The 27070-nt window shown below is 40.0% G+C and overlaps 1 protein-coding gene across 3 annotated transcripts; it reads right to left on the bottom strand.

Annotated features, from left to right (window-relative positions):
• Positions 1-88: 88 nt before the first annotated feature.
• PTER (phosphotriesterase related) lies at positions 89-21773 on the bottom strand. 3 transcript variants are annotated; one of them, XM_057383291.1, is made up of 5 exons: positions 21700-21773; positions 10388-10823; positions 8418-8683; positions 4945-5085; positions 89-1653 (listed from the first exon to the last, which is right to left on the bottom strand). In XM_057383291.1, exons 2-5 carry the CDS (start codon positions 10817-10819, stop codon positions 1443-1445), a joined length of 1050 nt encoding a protein of 349 aa, XP_057239274.1. In that variant the 5' UTR covers positions 10820-10823; positions 21700-21773; the 3' UTR covers positions 89-1442. The 3 variants fall into 3 exon arrangements, with proteins under 3 accessions (XP_057239274.1, XP_057239281.1, XP_057239289.1); XM_057383298.1 differs by having other exon boundaries at positions 10388-10861; positions 21700-21769; XM_057383306.1 differs by lacking the exon at positions 21700-21773 and adding an exon at positions 21234-21312.
• Positions 21774-27070: the final 5297 nt, after the last annotated feature.

Raw genomic sequence — 27070 nt, 5'->3', positions numbered from 1 at the left:
TAAACAGAATGTGTTACTCCTTCTGTTTTGAGTGGTCTAATTCAAAACAAATGCTGAGTGAGTCCACGCTCAATGAGAGCATCACCATGCAAAGTCACCCAGGGTTTACAGGGGGACATCATGCTGCCAGCTGCTTGTGTATTATCTCAGCAGAATGGTTAATGCTTTTACCTTATGACGAAATGCCAACCTATATCTGTACATTGTAGTGGCTACTCCTGTTTTATTTCTATGAGGCAATTCTTTTAAWGACAGATGTGTAACTGACTTGTCTGTTGGCTCCACTGTTGCTGTTGCTGGCCAGTGCACCCCCCCAGCAGCGTAGCTAGAGATTCCCTGTAGTGTCCAACAGTCCTGCTCCGAGCTAGAGACCATTTACACCCAGCAGTGTGCTTTTACTAAGGTGTTCATTGGTAAAGCTCAATACTACAAGACGTACACCATCAAATTTGAAGATGCTTTTGAGATCAGGCTACCACTGCTACTGGATTTATCCATTTTTTGGATAAATCACCTGCCCTGGTTAAAGTTAGACAAGAGCAAAGAAAACACTTTATGTGAAAACCACATATAAGGCAAACATTTCTTCCTTTTTCATCATATCTTGATATACTGATTTGTAAAGACTTATATCACAACCTTTGTTATAACTATTACAACTCATTAAAACTGTATTATGTAATATATTTTGAGTGCTGGTGTTGCCTCCTTACAAAAAGAAGCTGWTATGTGTCAAGTTTTACATGATTGCTGTGAGATTCCAAGTTCATGACCAAAATTTAATGCAATTAAAACCAGACATCTGTAATAATACTGCACATGGTTTAAAAGGTGATCAAATTGCTTTATTCAAAAATATATTTTTCCATGTATTTTTTACATTTTCAGTTACAATTAAGTAAATTGTTAAACTAGAAAGAAACATTATCTTTATAGATTTATTTGAGATTCCTCCTTCCTTCTCTTGTCTATGGCAACTATTTAAAAGTTCCAGACCTTTCATCAAGTATTACTTAAAGAATATAAGGATAATTAGAAGATTGTCAGTATTACAAGGATTAAAATCAGCCCTTGGAGAGAGAAAATTTAACTGAAAACCATAATTTCYTTCCAAATCCAGGTGATGCATCTTCAAAAGYAGTTTGCGGGTAACATTCAGATTAYGCTTTTAAAACAATTATTTCAAAATTTCAATTAAAAAAAWTKYTAGGTAGGCTCATTCAATAAAACATTCATGACCAAATTTTCAGAAGGGAGAAAATGTAGAGACAGTACACAGTTTTTATATTCTAATTAAAAAGAAAACTTAAAATCAGTTTGTTTGCATCTACCTAATAATTTTCAGTTTCTCTGWAAAAGATCAGATATTTAAAATGGCTACTCTCCTGAAATCTGAATTTTATGAAGCTTCCCTGCAAAACAGGCATATTCATTTACTATTCCTATTTAAAAGTCAACCACCGCTTTGGATTTGCTAGGAGTATTTTATCAATTTTATCTTGGGATATGCCTCTAATTAGCATTTTAGGAACTATATTTTTAAAGATATGTGAATATCCATGACCTCCATATTTCATCAACCTGTTCTTGGTGTGCACATCATGAGCCATCAGAATTCTGTCTTCATAGCCTTCATCAATCAGCATACGAATCCTGCAAAAGTTAAAAACATCCCTGTCAGTGAAAGTTATCACTRCAACAGCACAGAACACACCAGGATTTATATTTCTTAAATTATTGTACTGCTGGACTGGATTATAACAGAAAATACTTAGGTGCTCAGAGGACATACTCCTTACATTTACTTGAAATTAAAATGCATTTTTTATTGCATGAAAAAAACCTCACCTCTGAAACCATATCACCACACACATCAAAATGGAGAAGGAAAACTCTCCTTTTGGCACAATTTTGCATTCTCAGTCCCATTAAACCCACACAGGAATTCAAGAACTTCAGCATCACCACACATGGGATAGAGGTTTTATRTATATGAGTAAGTAATAATTTTCTACATAAATTCCTTCTCAGCAGTTTACTTCTTGCTGCTGTCACAAAGCTGGCCCCAGATCATTTGCTAATGACCAGACTCTGTGTGTGACAGGTCTTTTAAGCAGCTGGGCTCAATTACATAAATACTTCCACATCTCCAGTTAAATACCATTTAGTAAGGCAGGTTAATAAAAATTTGAAGCTGCCAGTATCATACTCCATACAGACAGTTATCATGAAAACACATTTCAAAGATGTTCATTAAAGAAGATAAGACTGGCATGGCACAGCACTAGCACATGGCAGGAAATAAGAGGAATTAATACGGCAGGGCAGCTAAACAGCCTTGGCAAAATGACAAATCAGCTTGGAAAAAGAAGGAATCCTTCTGGTCACACCCTTGTAGCAAGACTGCTACAAGTCCCTGTTCCACATTTCGCTCAGGTAGCCTTACTCCCTTGATCAGTTCATTTTTTAGCATTTATATTWCATGTGTGTCTACACTCCTGTATTWCATGATGTTAAGTTTCCCAGTAAGCTTCYGTTTGGTGTGGCAGTGGATTGAAGKGGCAGGGAGTGACAGACCAGCACTGGAAAGCGCTCATTCCTCATGAAGGCCTCCAATTCCATCACTTGCCAGCACTGTGAAATTCTAATTCTTACCCTCCTGACCATTATTTGATCAGCAAGAATACAAATACTAGCTTTATAAGTAACCACACTGAATCTGAAAGCACRGTTTTTACTACATGCTGTTACAAGGAGATACATGTAGCAGGATCTAATCAATACAGGCAGCAGAAACAAGGCAAATAGAACAGTATTTGGAAAAAAAATATCGTCTCTCAAAAACCCACCATATATTGTGCCATACAGTGCACAGCACTTTATAAACCATAGTGATACAATATCACAAGTATCTCCTCCACCCGAAATACAGAGAGACCACAAGCCAACTGGAGAATAAGCAATGGCACTGGAAGGGTAGGTTCTTTGCTGACAAAATCTTCTTAGAATCATCTTTCATATTTAGACTTTCCTGAGTTGGGGAGACATATGATCYTTTCCATTCTGTATCCATTGGTGCTTTTTGCTCATCCCTGTAAATTCAGTTAGTACCTTCTGACTCAAAACCAGAACAAAAGTCAGTGTTTTGCTTGCATTGGCTGTAGACTGCAGCTGAACTGCTGAAGTACACAGATGGCTAAACTGTGTTGAGTTGATATATTATGACTACAGAAGTTTATATTTTGAACAGAATAGATCTGAACAAGTATTTTCCATTCAGTATTTTAATATAGAGGTCCACTTGATTTCCACCCCTTTGGTGCTGTTTGACAAAACAAAACCTTAAAGAGATGGCCCCAGCCATCGATGTGGATGCATTGATGTCCATTTAATGGCACTTACAACTCAAATGCACATAATCACTCTGTGCCATGAGAAGACAAACTTTTCGACCTTTCTTCCTAAGAACAGCCTTCTGCAAGAAATATTCAGATCCTAGAGATTTTCAGGAGAGACAGCAGTGACTGAGCAAGTACCATGGATGGAATGAAAACACTGCCACAGTTGAACATGCACTTGTTAACCAAGGCCTGGTCCAGTCCTCTCTATATATTCCCCAGGGCTTCTGTAGATGCTGACCTTCARTGGCACAGAAGAAGGCAGGAGGCACAGCAAAGAAAGCAAGATTACTCATCCGAAATGTGAAAACTTTGGATTCCTTGTAACAATTTAAAACACTGAGTGCAAGACTGAGAGCACAGTTAAGAAAGAAACAATTTCTAGTGTGAAAAGCATCAGCAAGCACTTGGCAGTGAGAAGAATAACCATGGCACCTTCTTAGGAGAGAACAGTTTAAAAACAGATTAGTTTCAAGATTAATCTGGCAAKGAGGGGGAGGGAAGCTATGTCTGAAATGTAAGGGAAAAATAGAAGTTACTTCATTAGCGATCAGCAACCACAAAATCTTTCTCATTGAGGAGRACGAAAGAACTGTTTGTGAGTCTGGAAGGTAAAAAGACATAGGCAGAATGCACCCCACCCCTCAGACACCTGCCACTCAACTGCTCACAAACACTGTGGACAAACAGCATGGCAGCATCACACCTCCAGACAGAGTGGAAGAGTGAGGTGTCCATTCCCAGCTTATGCTACCTTCTCTCAGACAGTTTCTGTACAGAATGTATCTCCTTGGCAAAACTTTGTGTTAGCACAGCACAACAGATTTGCTGTGCAGCTGAGCTGAGACTGCAGGTGCTGATGAGAAGCAGGGAAGAGGTATCCTGCCAGTGGGGCCAATATTTTCACATTGTGAGTGAGTGTGAGGAGCATGGGAGCTCTGAGGAGACAGGAATCTCATCCTTCAAAAGAGAGAAGGGGAAAAAGGACAGGGAGAGGAAAGGTGATAAAGTGCTTTGAAGAAAAAAGGCAATTTTTCAGGATGGAAGCACAGTATCAAATCCATCCAAAATAACCAATGAGTTTTGCTGGGTTAACACACTARTGAGGAGATGCAACAGGCTCAGATGATGTTTAGTAGCAGCACTAGGTTTCCAATACCATGTTTCAAACAGAAGTACTTAAGCGTAACACAAACACAGTAATTCCAGACTTTTCCTTGTTACAAGCTGTATAAATCCAGTAAATTACAAAATTCAACCAGATCCGCATGAAATTAGAACAGAGAATGAAATTTAAAAAGCTCCCAATCTTCTCAAGCAACTTCCTACAACACTGTGATTCTGGATTTTCCTTTCAGATAGAAGAAATGACACGTCCTGCTCTAAAGGCTTGACAGTGGAAGGGGAAAATTGCATTATTTTAGTATGACAGAAGACAATTTTGAACAGCAAGCAGAATCACTCAGTGATGGTCTTAAAACAAGTACCAATAATATTTTTTTTGTCAATGGCCATGCTGCAGCTAAAACTGCATGGGAGCAGATACCTTGCAATTCTTTCATTGTCATTTGGCATGTCAATATCAGGATGGAACTGGTAGTGAAGGAATTCTGTACCAAACAGGTCATACTCTAAGTAACATCCAAGCTTAGCAAATTCGAGAAGCTTCTTTGTRTCAAATATGGTCCTGCAGAACATACATAACACAGAGTCAGTATTGTGATAGGAACAAAACATGTTATGAAGACAGGTATTTTGTGACCACCTAGTTGTAAGGACAAAAACAATTATCTAAGATTTAATTCACCYTTTTGAAAAACAGGACTCCCGTTTGACAGTTGCAACTTAAGATAATACACAGCRTTGTCTTTCTTACACTCATTTGGGATTTCATGCATTAAAAAAAACCCAAACCAACTCTTTTCTCATGAAATAATGAAAACCTCTATGATAATCTAAGTCAAAACAGGAAAGTAACTTACTTTTGATATCATTAACCCTCTCAACAGACAACCTAACAAAGAAGGACATGTAAGGAGGAGGTTAATTCATAGTGACATTAAAAAAAAAAAAGGCAATGGATTACTTACACAAGACAGATTTACTTTCCCAAAAGAGTTACAGAAGACAGCTTCATCCAGGGCTTGTTTCATCCATCACACCAGTATGATACAACTTTGTCTTTAGTTTCTATTTTGTACAGTGATGTTTCTAGATTGCCATTAGAACAGCAATATATCATTGCTTGCMCTGGGATCTGGCCAGAATGCCTTGAGGAAACACTCTCACCAAAATAYATAATGGCACTGTGAGTATCTGGGACATGGACTTTGCAGCGGATTTGAAAGGTGAAGGAACAAAGCTTCTAACACCYCTCATTCATTTGGAAAAGAACAGGAACAGAAATTAGGGCTCTCTGGGATATTTGGGGTTCCTTTGGACCATTTTTACCTAGTGTATAAGCTGACCAAASGAAAGCAAAAGCACTCAAATGATACAAYTGTATCTTTATAGMTGCCACAAAWYTWTTTWTTTTTTTTTTTARMAMAWKTYYMCAMRARMASAMMRSYWAMYSRAARGGSMRKWRKTKGGGKTTTTTTTAATTATTGCAGATATTGATGTCACAGAGCAGTTTCACCTTATACAATTACATCACAGTCTGTTGCTATGGAAAYGACTGATGTCACAATTTCAATATTATGACTTAAAACCAGGACCAAGTAGGAGGAACAGATGGGTTAAGAGAAAGAAAAACCTTGTTGAAACAAGCCTGCCATCAGCAGGAATCTAAGACTTGCCAACTGTAATTAATAAAAAATGTTATTTTAAAATAAATGTTACAGTTTACAGAGACTGAACATTTACCACCAAATGAGTTTTCAAAGTGCAGAGCTAAAGAACAGATTATTTTAGATGCAGCTCTGCTCGGTTCACAGGGAGACAGTCGCCATGAGTATTAAATCCTGTGCAGGTGGCAAAACCCCAGCAATATATTTCAAAATCACAGCCAGAACTATTTCTTTTAAAAACTATTGTTAGCATTACACTTTTGGGTGCTCTATCCCAATGAAGAGCTGGAGAACTTAGTTTTTTCAGCCACTGGGTCTCATTGTGAGCCACAAGGACGTAGCAAAAGCAGCACTTCCCAGCTCAAATTGCTGATCYCTGTGCTGGAATCAACACTGTCCCTGAACAGMCCTGAGCTCTTGGAWAAGGAGGTGGGACACASTGAAGCATCCTGAAATTTGATCCTCATCCATAAATACCACAGGGACAGACACCAAACCCAAATTCGTAACAGTTGCCAYGAGAGTTCTAACAAAAGCTACTCAAGTGAATTGGGTCAAGATGTTGATCTCCATTATAACCTTAACCCCTAACAAATGGCTAAAGCTGAGGCTCAATAGYTTTTGCTTCAAGCCTTTTACTACACCATAGTTCCACTTGCTACCTTCCATTCTAAGGTCCTAAATTGCAAGACATGGTAGCCAGCATTTTAATTTTATCATTTCATTGTAAATCTGCTGGAAAACTACCATCCTGTCTATGTCAAATTCAGACAGACATGAAATATGGAGCTATGTACAAAWTTATCTCACATTTAAGGGACTAGGATGCTCCCACGTGGATTTTTCTTACTGGAGGAGACTTAAAATGTTAAATGCACATTGCAAAGCCAAACTTCACASTAGTTTATGTTACAGCAAGTGCCAACCTGAATGTGTAAAAGTAATGATAGAAAGAGATACARGGAAATGTCATATTGTGCATCAGCAGCTGTTAGAGAAACTGCACCACTAYTTTCCTACTTACACTGCCTAATTTCCATCAATTAATTACTTAATTCAACTATTTGCAACAGTGTATAAAGGCAAAAAAACTTAACTGTATGTTTATGTTGTATTGAAATGGCTATGTAAGTACTGATACCTGCAGCTTGCTCAGTTCTCTTTCACAAAAAGATTTAAGCAATCGGTTTTTCTTCCAAAAGGGCTGAAAAATACCACTATAGATACAGTAGAATGCAGGTAAATATGAAAAGAAAGTAATTTATAAATACTCAAATATAATTTCATGGCATGAATCGTATGTTCCTAAAATCCTTGAGTAAAAACAAGGAGCTCTGTTTGAATACAGAACACCTGTAGCTTGATTTGCAAGCTCGTAGAGCCTGTAACCATGAGAAATTTGGAACACAGTGCTTTTGCCTKTACTACATTCACACTGAGGGCAAACAATCCAATTGCTGAGAATCATATGATCACAAATAGTCTCCATTATTCAGCAACTGGCCAAACTAATCAATGCTTGAACATATTCCAGCTCACCATGAGCAACACAAGGTCATACAAAACTGATTTGGTAATAGAGGCTGTATTTCTAAGCTGGAGACAGAAAAGCATCCCAATTTCTCTCCATGCCTGATGTGGAGCTCCTGGTTTTTGTTCTTGAGGAAACTAAAATTTAACCATGTGGTCTATACAATGAACTATTCAAAACACAACTGTTTTCTTTTTAAGCACTATTTTCTGTGTCTGGTAAGAGAACATTAAAAATCTGCCTTTTGCTTTGATCCAGACTCCAGCCAAATCAAGGAAATTTCCATTAACTTCTGTGAGATTWTAGTCAGGCCATTAAGAATGATCCAGTTTTCAAAAACACTGGAAGCCCAGCAACTTCCCACCCAATTTAGTGAGAGCTGCCCAATGCTTTGTAAATCCAGGGATTTATGCAGGGATATAAATTAACAGAATCCCATTTTTTAAATGTGGTGGCAGTTATTCTTAATCTCTCTCCCAGGCTTACAAAGACAACTTTTAAAATACCAAAATCCCTTTATCAGAGTGAATCTAAAAGCTGATGCTGGCTGAAGTGCTGGAGGCTGATCAAGCTCTACATAAGCATTTATTTTTATGTCACTAAACTTTAGGGTAATACTCCATGCCAACTATTTCCAGTGTAGTTCCACAAAATCCCAGTGCCACAAAAAGTGGCAACACTGCAGAATAGTCTCCTTACCTATCGAGGTGAGACATGACTGTTTTTGAAGCATCAGCCCCAGCTTCCTGCAGGATGCGGATAATCTGGAAAGGTGAGTYGCTGTTCCTGCCAGGATGGATGATAACAGGGCACCCAAGCTGTGCCTGAGCCTGTGCTGTTGCCTGAAGCACTCTGTGTTCACTCGGAGTCAAAGGCCAGGAGCAACCTATTTCTCCCACCACACCACACTTGATATTAGTCCCATCTGCTCCTTTGAGTACCTCATCAACAATAATCCCGGTCAGCTAGAGAACAGGAAAATGAGATTTTTGGTTATCAATACTATTTGTGTTAAACAGCATCAAATGTGGCCTTTGGACGCTAGGCCAGTTATACTCACAAGGTCTTTCTGAACTTATTTAATTAAGAGCTGGGTGTATGAAAACATGGCCGTTAAAATCTGGTTTCTGTCAACTAATGTTATGCCACCCATTCACTAAGACCAAAATAAACAAAGCAAATCAATTTAACAGTATCCACTCACACATTTGTCCAGGTTTGCCAACAAAGCTGGTCTACATGTAATTTGAACTCTGATTTAGGCAGAGATTAAGTTTCTTTTATTAAAAAAAAAAAAGATTAGTTAATTCCAAAACCCGTACCTTGCACTTCTGAATTGACTCCAGACAAAATTCAATGCAATTTTTGTAAAACAAGGGATCAGAGAATAAGAAAACCTTGTCATTCAGATAGGGAAGGGAGAAACTCTGGCAAGCATCCTGAAGAGACAAGTTTTAGGCAAAACCTGCTCATGGGAATGCCAATGTAGAAGAACAGGAGCTCTGCTGAGCTCAGAACAACAATAACAAAACTCATTTAACAAACTTAYGGCAAAATTAGCCCACTTTAGAACACCCATAGACAAAAACCGTCAGAAATCTGTCAATAAACTGGTTTATTATTAAAGCTTTAGTATTTCTTTCCCAGAATAGGCCAAGTATCTTAAGCATACATTCAGAATTGAGAGCACAAAATGGCACTGATGATGAYCTACCYTCTAAGTGCTGAGTACARGAAAGCYATGGGTCTCCATCAGTCCACCAAAMACAGAAGGGACACCTTTGCCTTGAGAAATCTGTTTGCATCTATTCTATTAGTATCTATTTATATTTCAAGTGATGGAAGAACATTTAGGAAAAGCAGCATAGTTGCATAGAGTTTGGGCCAGCATGGGTCCAGTTTTGTTGGCAGCATCGCTCAAGTTTTGACCATTTGATTTTTAAAAATTAGTTTGACTCATTTGTTAACTGTGACAGATTTAAAAAAAAWTAGCTCTATTCATCCACATTCACAGCCTCCTACCTTGGAAAGATCCATTCCCTCTTCTCATCACCACTTTTTCTTAATAAAAGATGGATATTTATTATTAAAGGAGTATCTGGGRACCTCAGTTATTAGTAACACATTGTCTTAGTCACTGTATAAACAGCCTGATGTACAATATGCCCTGAAAAACCTGGACAAATGATAGAGAAGAGAGATATAACACACAGCCTGAGCACAGAAGTATTTTACAACTGTCCTACAAATATTGCAATTATTTATGCTTTTTACAAGAATACTGGGTGAACTCATAGGGAAGCAATTAGCCAGAAAGTGGCAAAGAGGTAGCAAGGATAAACTCCTTCCTTAAAAAAATAGTAAAAAACCCAAGATAATTGGTGGTGTACCAGATGTCCACACAACAAAATACTGTATTTTCCTTTTACTGTTGCATTGTAACAAATCCCTCAGAGAAAATGGAGCTTAAGAACTTGAAACCCTGACAGAAAACCCAAGTACATGCAAGTAGTACTGCTTCAACTTCTACACACGAGAAGTAACGCTGTTCCCATCTTTTAGATGTTGGCAGCATCTGTATTTTACCTATTTTGCTGGAACTTCTCTCCAACTTTGGCTTACCCAGAGATTCAAAGGACAGAAGTACTGAAGCAATGGTTAAGACTTACCTGCTCCACTGTCATGGCCTGTGTTTGAGAAGAATGAGTGGAATCCACGTAAAACCCAGCACCAGCAATAATATGAACTCCAGTTTCTTCAGAAAGTTTCTTCAAAGTATTCACATCCCGGCCAATTCCTGTAGTTGTGTTTTCCACAATTGTMCCACCACCTGCTGCTTTAAAATACAGCAGCTCCTCCTTCACAGCATCTGCYTCCTGATACAAAAGAAGGTTTTCTTTATGGCTGTAGGGATTTTGCTTAATCCAAAACAAGTTCTTCATCTCAATGGGCCCATTAGACAAAGGCTCTTGGCCTGGAGAAGGTGGACAAAAGCAGCTGCTGTAGTTCATAGTCAAGTGTTCATGAGTCAACGTGTAGCCAAGGCAGTCTGGCTCCACAGGACCCAAGACAGTCTGCACTYTTCCGCTCAAGGAAGGCATTTTTCTGTAACAAAGGGGGAAAAAATCAGATCCTAAAGGAGTCTGCGAAGCAAGAAGAAAGGAGACAAAAACATTTCAGAAAGAGCAGYGCTTTCTCAGACAATTTCTGAAATCCCTCCTCCCTCTCACACACCTATCTGTGTGTGTTCAGTGGGATGTTTTAGAAGCTGCTTGCAGCAGAGTGGTCAATATGAAAAACAAGATATTTATTTTACCCCATTGTGCTTGTATCAGTGCTCCAGCAACATAAACACATCACATTCCAGTACCATTTCCATGGAAATTGTCATCATTTATTGTGTTGCAGTCAATATCACATTCAGATGTTTCCTATTTAGTAACAACCACTGTATGTTCATTTAGGATTCTTTGCTCTTCAGCAGCTGTCAAATTTTTTCAGCTTCAGCCACCAGATGAACACACTTGGCACCRAGGCTGAATATTCCTTACTGGCATGTTCAGCATATTTATCTCTGGCCTCAAAGACTCAATGTCCCCCTTGCATGCCAAGGAAGCTGTGTTTGGGCTCCTTGTCTGTCCCTCGCTATCTGGAATGCAGGCATGGGAGTGAAAATCTGCTCCTCTGGCTCCAAAAGAGCTCAGGTTCTCCTACCAGCTTGCACTCTGGAGATCTGGAAGAGCCCAGGACAACTCCTCTAAGGCTGACAGCCTTTGCTGAAGATATAGYATGGCCCACAAAGCAGCAAAGCCAAAGTGCTTCACTGGGCAAATATTTTACCAGTTAAGAATAGACCTTAATCTAACAATTTATACGTGAGTCAGTAACTTGGACACTTTTAAAATTCTTTTTTAACATTAAKGAAACAATGTTGTTTTGCAAAACTTCAAATGAGCAGTGACTAAGGCAAACTGTGGCTGTGGTCTGCAGGGTCATGTCAAAGGCCCTGTGCCAATTTGGCTTGGCTCACTGCAGGTTGCAATAAGCTGCAGCTCTCTCCAYTGGGATTTGGGATTTTTTTCCTTTTGGGAGTGGGGATAGTCCTGAYTAACCAGTTCGTGTTAGATCTTCCTAATGCTAGTCACAAAGGCTTGAGGATATATAGTTAAAATCCCTAGTCAACCAAAATCATCAGTTATGAAACAAAATACATGTTTAATCATGTCCAGGGGAAAGGACTAACTAGAGCATGCATTATTGATTAAAGAGAGAGGTCCTTCCCATTTCTGCCTCCCTTTTAGTGAATAATGTCATAAACATGGGTTTGTTACTGGTAAAGCCCTCAGAGGACATTTTCCTTTTAACTGCTAAAGTTAATCTACCAGGATGACAGAAAAACTGAAATCTGAAGGGCACTGAACTCTACATATCAAAGGGCACAGGAACATCAAGATCTCTTTGGGGATACTTTGATCTCATGAGAAGCAGTCACTGTCAGAGCACCAATGCACAAAAACTCACCCAGCCACTGGAAAAGGCAGCTATTGCCTGCCCACTGAAGTCCGTAGTGCTGGTGCACTATGTAGTATTGTACGTATGTCATATGTAATTGTAATATGAAGAGYTGGCCAYCCATAAAAAAGAGAAATGTCTGACTGATTATGTTTATTTGCCTTGTGTAAAAGTAGATTTAGGAAGAACTGTTCTTTTAAGAATTTCATTCCTGAACTAGCATGTTAAATTGTTTGAGAAAGCAGAAGAATAATTACTCTCATAGAACAGACTGGTGGCTGATTAATGGAATGATTTATTTTTTTTCAAAACAAATTAAGAAGTGGATGATTTCAAAAAATATTATTCTTGAGCAAATACTTAAAAGCAAAATACCTGTCTTAGTCAGAAACTGCTCCTAGCTGCAATTCAGTTAAGCAGTCATTAATACCAACCTTGAAGAAGGCTGGTGCACTATATAGAGCAACCCACTATTCTGGAGAAAGTTCAATGATCTGAGTCATTCTTATGTGCACAGCAAAGCAAGTGAAACAATTCTAAGCATTACYTTTATTTTTTTGCCTTTTCAAAAAAATGTTAAATATCTACACTCTGGCATTCAGTAAAACCCTGATAGCAGAGAACGATAACTACCCTCTGCATTGGATTCACACTTCTCTTTCTCCATGTTCATTGGCAATTTTCCAATCCATTTATTACGTTAGCAAAACAAACCCATATACATTAAATACACAAGTATTTAATTTCTTTTGATAAAGCTTGACAYAAATCAATTACACTTTGTTTCCTCAACTATCTTAAACTTCAGCTGCTTAGTTATTTAATAGTACAGTTACTCAAAAAGGCCACTCTAACTGAATGTGAATTTTTGCTCACTTTCAGATTACCACTTTGAAGAGAAGTTGACTTTTAGCATTTGTTCCCACCAATTTCTTTCTGACAATGTTAATTTAGACAATCCTCWATTAATCTGGCCTGCTCACTGCAAAGACCCAATGGCTGGCATACATGAGATCTTCTTATAGCCTGAGGCTGCTGTCTTCTGATTTGTAACAGCAGGAAACATCTAAAATTATCAATTCCCGTATCAGGTTTCTCTTGTAGCAGACACCAACCTGTTGATTTTTAAACTCTAGATATTGTATTACAGCTCACATACAGAATTTACAGACCCTTTTGATTGAGGCCAAGGATTTTTATAAATATAAGAAGCATCACAAAAATGGAAACTGACACAAACAGCATTTAAAGTAGGCCTAATTTTATCCTCATGAAAAATATATTAATATTAATGCCTGTTCCTGCTTACTAACACARTTTTAGAAACCCACCACTCTTAACAAAAGAATTATGAAAAGTAAAGACAGTSAACAACTTGAGACTGGAATGATTTTTGAAACCACTGTCCTGGTATCTTCCCTACTGCCATTTACATAAACAGGCTGCCCTGAATACGCTGTAATGATATAACATTCCTAATAAGGTTCACGCGATAGAATCAGAATTTAATTAAGCGTTTTTAAAAAAGATTTTAGCTTTTAAATGGAATAAAGATTCCTACTTAATTTAAGCATGTATGTTACTACAGAAATCAATTTTCATGTACTTAATGATGTGCATGCTATGTTTTAAAAAGAACTTTCTTCTGATAGTTTCTTCTTTCATACACCAAGGACTGAGTTCATATCACCTTATTTATCCATTTAAATGATGTGTGTCTACTACAGAACAATCATCTAGACCATAGTGGAGGTGGAAGGACATACCCATAGGCAACTCATCAGCTTATTTTGAATGCTTGCAATAGGACAGGACAAGTTACTTTCTGTAATGTAACCTTTCTTCCATGGACTAAGGAGCAAGCCAAGAAACAATTCAGGACAAGAGAAATATATTTCAGATGGTTCCACATGCTACATGAGGATTTTATTTCCTTAACCTTAACTAACTGCGGGGGGTGGGGAAGGTGCTGATTCCTTTAACAGAAGATAAACAGGTAGCTTCATATCTGGCAAGAACAGCTATTTTGGTTTTGAAAATCACCAATTAATGTTACGGTATTGCCAAGGAGCTCCTGATAGACCAGGATTTCTCAGCTTTGGGCGCAGTACAAAGAAAGAAATAAATTCTATTTCCTGAAAATTACATATTYAGAYAAAAMTGAGAAAATTGCTTTAAGAYAGAACCAAAATTTGTACTWTYTCACAACACCCTTGCAACAATACCTTAACATTTTTGTAATAAAATCTGGACAAATCTTTATAACCACCAATTGTATGGTGCACAAAATACAACTCTCACCATTAGCCAACTATCAAATCCTGGTGAAGTAATATTTTTCCTAGAGGTATTGTTAAGAGAAAAGAGACTTGCTACTAAAAAGGTCATGGTGCTGCATTCCTGGCTCGGGTAAAAACTCCACTGAGTTCAATACATGTTTTGCCTGAATACTGATGACAAGATTTATGTTTCCGCTTTTCCCATCTGAAACTCGTGCTTCAGTCACTGTGTCATTTTAATGGCTTTGTAATGGGAAGTCCCCCTAGGTTTGGATTAGTWGCTTCCTACAATAATCTCATATTGCTGAAACATTATAACCACATAAACACAATTTCCACATGCTAATTCTGCATTTGTTTTGATTCGGTAAGCACATTTTAATGGTATTAGCACAGATTCTCCGTAGACTGGTGTGGGAATCATTTCATTGTCATTCCATTAAAATGTGAGATTAGAGCAGCATTAAATCCAGATTACTGTGACATAAAATTTACAAAAAAAGCAAAAAGAATGGCTCAATAGGTATTACTTGTATCTAGAAAAAGTTAAACACAGCTGCCATTTAGAAACAAGGGCTGSCCTGGTTGCATCTCAAGAGCACTTWAAGTGGGTCTTTCCTTTATAACCATGCAGTCCTGGGAAATGTGACATAGCACAGGCTCACTATATATTTACAGATGGAGGAAATRTTTTGAGCATTCAATTCAATTTTGAGCAACCCCTACAATGCATGGAAAAGTGACAAATAGAAATATATAACACATCTGTAGCAAATTACTATTAGTCTACACTGTGTTATCCCACCGTTCCCCACATGTAAACATTTTGTGACAAGGGAAAAAGTTAGCAAGACAATGGAAGAGGAGAGGCAGAGGGTAAGAGAACATGTGTAGACTATGCCAGGAAGACTTCTAAAAATTAACTTATTTTTCTCTTCCCCCCTGTAGAGGTTTAGAGTGGAAGGAACTCAATATTGCCAGCACAGTTCTTCCTCTTCTCCACCAGACAAGCAAACTTTCTAACTTCTCCAACAGACGAATGGCAGATCCACTTTATTTCTTCAAAAATGTATTCACGARTGCTAATTACAGTACAAACGTGCCTGAAACTCAGCACTCCCTTGGACACAGGTTTCAGTGAGCATGGCTTTTTTGCTCATGCATGTGATTAGGGAAGCACAGCTACAGAGGTTGTGGAGCAGAGCTCACCAAGAGCTGGGTAGCTGAGGGCAGCAGGACAGAAGTCAMATTTGCTCCAGGACAGATGCAGACTCACATGTCATTTAGCCCAGCAATTCCTTGTGCGTCAGTCTGCAAAGGTGTCCAACAGCCTGTGACACCAGACTCCTACACAGGCACTCTCACACCATCACAAGTTTCTGTTATGCAAGATAACAACACATCTTACATTGCTTTTGGGTTGTTCTGCCCAAGAAACAGAACTTGCAAATGAGTGGAAGTACTGAAAAAACTGAGGTTTCTGGGAAAACTCCTCTTCTACAGAAATGGCAGGTATGCCACTCTGAAGGTGACAGATTACTTTCATTAAAAGTCATAAACGTTCTTCCCTGTCTTCAGAATTGACACTGGTCAGAAGTAACATTGGTCTTTTTCCTCTCCCAAAATGGAGCTACGAGATGACCATGATTTGCTGAACTTCAAGCTTTGTATCCTAAGGAACTATGTCACATGGGAGAATTTTTATGCCTTGAATAAAGCTCCTATGAGAGAGGAAGAGAATACTTACGGTGCCTCTCTCCTACACAAACTCCTGSCCCACAGAAGCATATGCTGCAGCTCCTCCCTATGTGGAGCACCTACACTTTCTTACCTTTGGGTGGCTGTGTCTTCATGCAGCATGCATACAAACCTCATCATTTTGGATGTGTAAGCTCTTGATAGGGTAGAAATTGGCCAACAGATTCAAAGCCTAGAGAACTCTTGGGGGGAGTACTTAAAAAGCATCATCTATTCCAGCAAGCCACATTTTTCCCTGAAACACACCATTCTGGAAATACTCAGAACAGTGGGTTAATGCTGTGGCTTCCAGTAATCTACCTCTGGTCCCCAAACCACTCAGAAACGTATTTCCTTAAGAAGCCAAGCAAAAAGAAATGCTAAATATTGCTTTTCACTGAATTTTCTATATATGGTTTGAGCAACCAAAAAACCTTTACACTACAGAAGTGAGAAGGAATACTAAAAGTAAGACTTTATATAAGGTTACAGTATGTGCTACGAAAAAAATTAGGAGAGCTTTAGCCAAGCTTTATATAATCCAACTCTGATAAAGAGAAGTCCCACCAAAATATGCAGGCACACACACTCCACAGCAGCTACATTGCTTGAATGGCACTGATAATGTTCTACAACCAAAAAGCAAAGTTACTTAAATTTCAAAGAGAAATGTAAACAYTAGTGCACATTGGGAAAGGCCAACATATTGACCCCCTCCCCTCAGAAYCTTGGAAAAGCACACTCAGATAAGGAGCTGGGTAAATGAAAAGCAAAGCTTTTAAATGTTCACCTGAAAGGTAAGTGAAAACTCTTACAGTATCTTCCCTCTGTGGCTCAGCTTGTGGCAGACAGACCTCCCCTTCTGGCACTAGCCAGCCTTTGAGCCAGGCATATCTCAACCAGATTGCTTCCTTACAGCTGAACTGCCACACCAGGACAAGTGCAGCATCTCATACYGATCTCGCAGGGTAGACAAACCTTTGGGATGAAAGCAAGCACGATTTACCCCAAGAAGCAGAGTCCAAGTCACTTTGTATGTAGAACTTTGCACCATTTTCTTYCAATTTGGTTAAAGTTTAGCTGTTGTGACCAGAATAGTCAGACTTCTATTTTACCTTATTTCTGTGCAGATACTCTCAAAATCTAGGCTTTTCTGAGCAAAGTCACATTGAAGTTTCTCTTCCTCAGAGAGATCTGAGACCAGCATACCCCTAAGTGTTTTTTCATTAACATCTCCTTTAGAAGAACTTCAGGGGATTTTACATTTTGGGCAGCTTCCAAAATTACTCCTGATAAAAGGTCAGATAAAAATTTTCCTCCAGGGTCAAACATTACATTAATTATATTTTACATGCACACATAGTGTTTTTAGGCCAAAAATCAGAACTGAAGTCACATTATGCTAAATGCAAATATGGGCTAAGTCTTGCATGTTGATACATAAATTCATATTCTTAAGATGTAATGGAATCCTATTTGCTTCTTATGGGTTCTGGGGTACAAGCACATACTTTGTTCTTTTTTGCTAGGGCAACAAGATGTAGGGAAAAAAAAGTATCCTTCTCAGGAATGCCTATCCAGCCTTCATTCCCTCTGAATTTCAAATTTGAAACAAGCATACATCTAAYTCTACTCTTGCTGTTATTCCCATTGACTTTCACTGATTTTCTCTCTACTGAAGGTCATATATATGTATTTTCACATGAACTCAAACATTTCAGTAAGCCTGTTGGGTGGAGAATTATCACTCACTTGTACAGTCCTACAGAGCCACACTAAATTATGATATAGTTACAYGCAGAAATGCACCACACAAATCTAAGCAATGGATGAGTGATGTGCATTACTACCTCTTGATCAAGACTGTACATAACTATCTAGAAAAATTCAGATGAATGAACCCCAACATCAGCCTTSCCACAGAACAAACCAGTCACTGATCCACTAAGACTTGTAAAGCCATGCATGGTGGAAAAGAGCGTGAGGATTGAGTTTAGTACCTCATTCAGGATCACAGACTGCAGCACCGAAATAAGCAAGRACTTCCAYAAAACCACCTTCTTTACTAGGGAGYGATGAACTTAGATGCACAGAACTAAATTCAAAGTCCCACTACTGCAAACAAACGTATCACAAAATTTGCAACCAACCTGAATGGTAAAAAAYACCCTGAGAAAAGCCTTYGGAATTTCTACTGTGACTGTTCTCTAAGGCAGTATCAGGAAATGGAAGCTGTGTGCCCTTCTCAAGGTCCACTGCTGCTCTAAAGAAACAAGCCCACAAGAAAAGTTAAAGGGAGTCAACGGAAAGCTTAAAGCTGATGGGTGTAAATAAAGGAGTATCTTTTGCCTTAGAGACTGCCTTTACAGAGTCTTCACGCTTTGTCAGTGGTCAGTCAATGACCTCTTGCTTGTACAACTCCTGCTGTTTTCAAGTTCTTACCYYCWTYTGAGTACCACAGTGGAATGCTAGGAAGAACCAACACACTCAAGCTGACAAAACTGTCAGGTCTTCTGCATATCCTTCTGTTTCCTTTCCAGGYATTGCTGAATCYTYRGTCTTAGAYAAAACTGGACACAGAACACTGCCACTGTTTCACCGTTTTGTATCACAGAATTTCTGAAAGAAGATACAAACTCAGTACTTTTGTCCGGGAAACTGTTAGCTGTTTTTTCAAAAAATCCTTGCTACTCTAGAAGTCTAAAGTGAATAACAAAGAACAAAGTCCTGCAATAAAGCTTACAGAACACCAGAGATCAAGCAGTAAAACTAGTTGAAGATTTCCAGACGCATCTGCCAAAAGGTGTACAAATCACAGCAAAAAAGAGAGGTCAATTGCTTTCTACTAATCCTCACTGCAATGACTCTGGACAGGGCAAAGACAACTGTGGGATAAAACAATTCTTTCACATTTTGCGGAAAGAGGTGAGATCCCAAAAGAGCAGAAGAAGGGAGTAGTTCATCAGGTAACATACTATTATTTGATTCTCCCTCCTCCACAAAAGTTACTTCAAGGAAAAACCCTGTGGCTTTGGCTACACAAAAGTAGGGTTTCAGAATATCTTTGAGAAGAGTGATTCTGAGATCCAAGTAAAAATCTGTGATTTACTTAAAGCTGTCATCTAAGAGATGATGGTGGTGGCCTTTCTTTTTGCTTTCTTTTTATCTGAGTAGTTAAGTAGTTGTGAAACATATCCCAGCTATTGTTAGGACAAAATGCTTTTCTTGGATTATTACCCACACACGTACTACTATCACACCAAAGACAAGGCCACTGCTTAGWAAATTCTGAGGAAGCTTTTTTATTTGTGACCAGAAAAATGGTATTAAAGCAGAAAACCTACCCTACCAGTTTTGAGAAGATGYAACTTCTTACAACTGGAGGGATGGGATACTACCTTTCTTTTCCAATACAGCTGGAAATCCAATTCTCCAGAAATGCAGAMAATGTAAAAAAGACCAAAACTGCTCTGAATCAAACCAGCGACTTGAACCCTAGGTTTCCACAGTGTAGATGGATCTCTAATGCTCCCCATACCGGACAGGTGGCCAGTCTGATGCAAGCAAAAGTCTCACTGTTTCCATGAACCTTTAGAAGTCTTGGTTTCATCTTACTARAAAAAATTGAATTTTTTTTCAGTATTTCATGTCCTGAAAGATGGGAAAAACATTTTAGATCTACATCAAGTGAAATAAGGGAAAAAAAATCACAGAATGTTCAGAGGAATAGTCCTTTAATAAACACAGAACTCACTGGTGCCATATGCTTCACTATATCCTGATTTTTATGTGTGAGAAGCAAGCTGATGGCTCCCTAACCACAGAGGGAAGATACAACACTTGTTCCTGCTGCACCATGCATTAATTTAATAACTTAGCACTGGTCACCAACACGAAACATAATTAAGGATTTGAATGCCATTGTTGCCACCTTTTATTATAACTATGAAAATGAATGTGATGATGGTGACAGGATGGCAAATATWACGTCTGTTAAATTCCAAAACATGAGAGGCATTCATAATAATAGATGACATTTATGTAGTCTTTCATAAAACAGTCCCAAAGTACCTGACAAAATGATACAAAACTACCTATTAGAAGCATTGCTTCACCCATCACTGAAACACAGCCCCCAGCAGAAGCATGGCAACAACCTTTAAACACTACAGAACATATTATGACAGAGAATGTTGAATAATGTATCCAGTGTAAAGCAGAAGGGAATTCCAGACAAGTAAAATAAAATTTCCCAAATGTAAGTGACCTCCAGCTAAAAATTTTTTTCATTCAAGAACTATCACTAGCCTCTTGCACACAGAAGACACTACCTTAACAACAGACACCTGAAAMAAAGAATTACATTTACAACTATCTTAGAGATCATATATACATTTAAGCACTTGCTAGGCTCCTCAGAATTCCTCACCAACAGGACCTGTATGCTTCCACTTGCGATCAAATTCACCACAACACAAGACCTGCTGCAGAAGAGCTGCCAACACCCAAGGGCACTGCTCAGCAATGGCTTTGCTACCGTGCAGAAACACACTGGGCAGGGGAAGCTGATCCTCCCTCGCTCCGATCCAGCCTCCCTCGGCAGCGCCCCGAGCCGGGGCCAGGGGAGCAGGGAGCCTGCTGGAATTGTGTCTGGAAAGGGCAGCGCGCCCAAGGCCAGGGAGAGCATGCACGGTGCATGAATCCCCGCAGCGCACACGGGCAACTCTGCAGCTCTGCTGCTGAGCCTTGACAAGCTTAAGCGACTCTGGAAGCATCTCGCAGAGGGCTGCTGGTGCTTCCAGATGGAGAGGCAGCTGAAGGCAGCCTCTGAAGGTCCCAGTTTTGGATTGAGGCATTTGTTCCTTCACAGAGACACCCTCGGGAACTGTCGGGAAAGGAGTACTAGAGAGGACGCAGTTCCAATATTTGTTATGGCTGTACAAATATTAAATACCAGCACTAATAATAGCAGCGTAGCTGCACTCACACTGGGAAGCCGCCTGAGCTCGGGGCTTACTCTGCTGGTAACTATCATCTGGTGCTGTGGAACGCTTTTCCAGAGAGGGKCTGCTCATGCCCTCACTCTGCAGACACGCCTCGGGGCGCCCCTCAGGAGCGGACCCAGCTGCCKGACCCAGCGCCTCCGGCCCGGCCACCTCTGCCCCTGGTCCCGCAGCCGCCCCTCGGCCGGGGCTACACTGGGCGGGCCGAGCCCGGCACAGCCCAGGGCTCCCCGCCCGCCCCAGCCCCGAGCCCCGCCAGCCCACTCGCCGCTCTCCCGCCTCGGGCCTTCCCGGGCCGGCAGCGGAGCGCTCCCCCGCCTCAACTCGGGCCAAGTTTCCCGGCCCGGGCGCCTTATCGGGCCGAGAGCAGCAAGGACGAGGCCGGCACGGCCCTGGGCGCGGGAGATCGCGGAGCAGCTCCGCAGTGCTCCCTGGGCCCCGCTGGCTCACCCCGCGGGCAGGACCCTCCGCCGGCAGCACCGCACCCCGCAGGGCCCCGGCTGTCAGAGAGCCGTGACCGCCCCGAGCGGGGCGGGACTTCCCGGGGACGGGAGCGAGTGGTGGAGCAGCCTGGGGGCGGTGGGGACAGCGGAGCGCGGGGTGCCCGCCGGGACAGCGGGAGGACGGCTGGGACAGGCTGGGGAGCGGGGAATTGTCCTGCTGCTTCCTTGAGGGGACAGCCCGGCTCGCTGCCCGCTCCCGGCCGCACGAGTTCACCCGTGCAGGGAGGTGCAGCAGCGCTTTGTGTCATCCTTGGCTCCAAGTGCGAGTGAGAGTCGGTGGCTGTGAGCATCGTGCCTGTCCTTGTGCGTACCCCCTGTTTACACAGGGAGGAGGCTGGAATSCACTGAGTCATTTTGGGGGAGTTTGCGCTGAGTGCTTGTGCTTGCAAGAGGCAATGTTTTCTGATTTGCCCTTGAAATGCAAATAGGAAGGTTTAAAAGGCACTTCCCGGTATTTACAAACAGCACGACAATGACAATGATTCTGGGTGAAAGTGCAGGTCCAGAGTATGAAATGAAAACACAGRTAACACCTAAATTAGRATCACAGAATCATTAATGTTGCAAACGACTACCGAGACCATCGAGTCCGACCTTTGACTGAACACCTCAATGTCAATCAAATCTTGACCCTACGCGCTATGCCACTTCCCTGAGCAGCCCATTCCAATRCTTTTTAACTCCTTCAGTAAGTAAATTTTTCCTGAAGAATTCACCTTCAGAATCCTTTACCGAGAATCTCAAAAGTATCTTGTTTCCCTAAGGCTCACAGCATCCACTGTAGTACTATTCCATTTTATAGAAGGGTAAACATGCTGGCAACATGGCTAGCAAAGGCACAGGGGACAGAAATTCTGTAGCCCTCACACATAGCCAAAGTTGCAGCAAAGTCATCCAGTGCATTGTGGAGACATGCTGCCTGAAGCCAGGAAGTGGACCTCAAAGTTTTCTGGGAGTATTTATTCTTTTCATTGCTATCTGTTCTATTTTGACTATTCCTTCTTTCCGTTTTTAGCAGGCCAGGGCCAGCCCTGCAGCACGATGCCTGCAAACGGATTCTGATGTGCCTGCCTTTAATACTGCCTGGGGGAGATGGATCCTAACTTTTATTCAGATCCCAGATAATCCTGTAATGCAGAAAGTGASTGGGCAAAACTGGGAATGAAAGCCAATGCATGCTGATGCATGGGCCGTTTATCATCTAACTTACAGCAAAGGACAAAAGTGGAGGTAGTGGATGAAAAATGAGGGTGCTGAAGTAAACAACTTTAGAGAGGTAGGAGGTAAGAGAAAGTTGTTCTTTCATGAAAGAATGGAAAAATTAGGTTTTGGCTTAAAAAAAAAAAAAAAAAAAAAAAAAGAGAGAGAAGAAAAAAGCTATTGTGAGAATACTACACCTGAGGGTTAGAGTCCGCAATGACTGCTGATATTGGTATGAGGAGGGCTCAACCTTTAGGATCTCAACTAAAAGGGAAATTACTGCCCAGTAAGGGAAAGTAAAGATGAAGATGGTGACAGAAGTGAAATGCTTAGGATCTTTTGAATTAGCCTCTACTTACCAAGAATATTCAGCAGGGATTAATACAAATAGATGGCTGGAGCTAAGCTGCTGGGAGGATTCCAGTTTTCTGCGTCACTTGTTTTTATTTGCTTCTCGTATGATGTTTAGTGAGTAGGGGTCCTGCAAAGATTAAGTGGAGATACGAAGGCCTGTCATTTCTAATGCCTTGTATTTCAACATGTTCATATTGCTGGGCAGTCAATGCAGGAGAAATTATGTATGAGAAGTATGTTAAAAATAGTCATGCWATGCTTTATGGGACATCATTTGTCACTGGCCAAATCCAACCTGTTTTAAAGATTTGTGATGAATTTTACATAAGGCTTTCACTTCTACATCTTTTGTGTTTTAAAATATACAAGCAGTATTAAAACTTGGGTAGGTACAAAGTAAAACCATATTCAATCTGCATTTTTACACATGCAAAATGAGCTTCTCTTTAAAGCAATCTTCACTATGTCCAAAGCAAAGTAAGATGCGATATTTTTGATTTTTACGTCCTTGACTTCAAGCTGCTACAAAACAGAGGCTTGTAAACATGAAGTAATGARACTGCATCATTCCCACCAAATGCATAGTGAACAATGAAAACAAGTCAGCAGCTGGCAGAGTCTATGCGTRTGACACTGTGTTCACAATTTAGGTGATATACAACCTTATGTAATGTATCTGGCATTATTATCCACTTTTCTAAGGCTGCAAACCAAGCTGTGGGCTTTCTAGAAATATTGAATTGCTTGCCAGATTAAATGGCTCATGAAACTGGGGTAACARCCTGCCACCCTTGCCCCCTAAAGCCTCTCAGCTATAGAAATAGCAGTGGCAACTATCAGTAACATCACAAGCTAAAATATCCATATTGCATAGTTCAGAAACAAGGAGAAGTAGTTTGTTACTAAAAAAAAAGACARCAAACAAACAGAAGAGGTGTTCTGTATTCTGCCAGGTCTGCACTAAAGCAAAGCTTGATGTCCATAGCTTTTGTAGAAGTTACAGTTTGCTCAGGGCTAAATCACGCCTGTGCTTTTGTCCACCTCAATCATRGCATGATCAGGAGCACTGAAGCCAATGTTCCTTTTCCATTTGGGACACTGTTGTAAACTCTGTCCACTATTTARCAGTAGACACAAAATAAGGACYAAATACTTGCAGWGCTTGAGCTTCAGTAGCATTTCTTSTTTTTCCAAAGGTGTATGRAGAAGAGAGCAGACCAATTGCTGCACCATCAGGCCAGAGTGACCTAGGGGAAGGCAYTCTCGAGGATCCATACCTGGAGGGTGCATGGGTCCCAAAACCAGCTTGCTTTTCCCAGAGCAGAGAGGCTGAGAGCCACTGCACCTGGGTAGCTGTGGAAACAGGTGAGCCATTACACTGGGACCCTGGGGACTGGGATCCCCAAGATTGAGTGATCACTTCCAGATTGAAATATTCTGCTCGGGGCTCAGTTATTCAAGTGTTATAGAAGACAGAAAAACCATGCCATGTTTTAGGTTTACACAGAGAACAATCAGTAATGTTTACAGTAGCTTAATAAAATATTTTTCTTCTTTGAAATAAGACTTTTTTGGGGAGGACTGTGGTAACATTATAGCATTCATTAGGCCAACTGGACTGCCCAGAGAAGTTGCAGAGTCATCATCCCTGCAGGTATGTAAGATATGTAGATGTGGTGCTTAGTGACATGGTTCAGTGCTTGGCTTGGCAGTCTTAGGTTAATGGTTGGACTCAATGATCTTACAGGTCTTTTCCAATCCAAAAATTCTATGGTTTTGTGATTGTAATGTAACTGAAAAACCGGACAAAATTCTAAGCACAAACAAGTACTTCTTCAATATCATGCTGTATATGAGTTTTTCTTCTGGTATGACTCAAAGACAGAAAATTCCAGTTYGCTGTAATAAAACTGAGTGACTGAAGGCCACAGATTGCTATCATTCCTTCTTCAGAAAGATAGTAAGCATAGAAGGAAAAATGGGCAGATTGTAATTTAGGCAGTATTTGTGCAAGGGCCATTSCAAACATAAGCATTTGCACATGCTKTTGRGARATGGGAAGTGAGAATACCATTTGCACACATGCCCAATGCAATCCACAAATTGGTATTATAAATAAATAGGAACTCCAGAACATATAAAACACTGAAGTGTCAATTCATTCAGCAAGGGTGAAATAAGAAAAATTTAATCCTTCAGGGAAGCCCTTTATTGATCAAGCTCTTTCCAAAGGKATTCCATGAACATAGAGGGTTAGAAAGAATAATTTACTTCTCARTGTGGCATATGCCTATTGCTCTTAAATAACAGAACAACAGATAGGACACCTTCTATGATGCAGAAGATGAATTGTATAGTAAGTAGAGTTTTAAAATCAACCATGACCGTTTAGAAGGAGCTTCAAGTATGTCTTTTTTTGTTTAGGAAATGGGTTTTATTTGATTAAGTGTTATTCAATGATGACAGTGACTCTTTTTGAGGAATTCTGATGTACTGAAGATGTAGRTACCAGTCTGAGTGTTAAATTGCAGGTGCTCCAAGGAGCAAATAAAAATTTRAAGAAGTAGGCAATACATTAAATGRAAAYAACACAAAGCTATTCATTAACAGCAAAAGTAAATATGTCTCTGGAGGCAAAAGGTAGAACAGTGTTGACTTTGACTAAAGACTTACTTAATCCTACATTCTTAGTTATTACTTGGGTTAGTGGAGTGTATTCAGAAAAAGCCAAGCACGGCTGATCATTAAGAAAGTTTGTAGAATTCAGCTTTAGTGTTATTTCAGTATACCATTGAATTCAATTCTCCCAGTACCTTCCTCTGTGTTTCTTTTGACTAGGTTAGAAACTCTAGGCTTCTTATATGATGGTACCTCTCCTGTTACCTTGTTGATTAATATTTTAGGAGGTAAGTATTTTCAAGCTTTTGTTTGATCCGAAAAAAAATTTTTTTTCTTCCCGGGGAGGAATATGCAGACAAGTATTCCTGGGAGYCTGTAAGCTTCTGAGGTGTTTTCAGAAAAAAGTGCATGTTCACCTTCTGTGTTAGAAATTTTTTCAAAGACAAGTACGTAAGTCTATTGGATCTAGATGACAAGTGACTACACAGGCTTTTTTTAGAAAATGACAGTTTAACAGTCATATATAATCTTAAACTGCAGGTGTCTTACTGTTGATGATGACACAGCAGAGGAACAGAAGAAGGAGAGGAATGAGGAGGAACAGAGGAAAGGCTCACTGACAGAGTGGAAGATGGGCTGATGGGGCAATTTTCATAATGTATAAGGGGCTGCTGGTCAAGAGCAGAAGATTCCCAAATAACATTTCTAGCTTTTTCAAAAAATGTATTTTTACCTATAACAAAAAAAAAAAATAGAGTAAATTTTAGTTTCACTCACTCTTATTGAATTGGACATCATTTTATAGTGCTATGTGGAGGCAATTTGGAAACAACTGCTGCTTTGTTTCCAGCTCAGTGCTAGGATGACTTCATTCAGTAGCACAAAATTCAAGCTTATTTCTGCTGGTGATCAGTGCTAACACACATGAGTAAACCAAGAGTTGTCACTTCAACCTGCCACTTTACCTTCATTTTTTTGATAAATCCCAAGAGCYGCAGAATAAATGACTTTGATACCATCTGTACTTGCAATTAGTACCAAAGTTACAAATATGTTCATGTGGATGTAATTGAGGGCAAAACTTAAGGCTGCTAGAATTCAATTCACTGTACAAACAATTTCTTCCAGTTATTTGACACCTTTTA

This window comes from Malurus melanocephalus, unplaced genomic scaffold, assembly GCF_030028575.1.
Source record: "Malurus melanocephalus ecotype Western Australia unplaced genomic scaffold, MMel_1.1 scaffold_14, whole genome shotgun sequence".
Classification (NCBI taxonomy): domain Eukaryota; kingdom Metazoa; phylum Chordata; class Aves; order Passeriformes; family Maluridae; genus Malurus; species Malurus melanocephalus.
The sequence above is the reverse complement of the archived record's forward strand: the minus strand, read 5'-3'. Positions and strand labels throughout refer to the sequence as shown.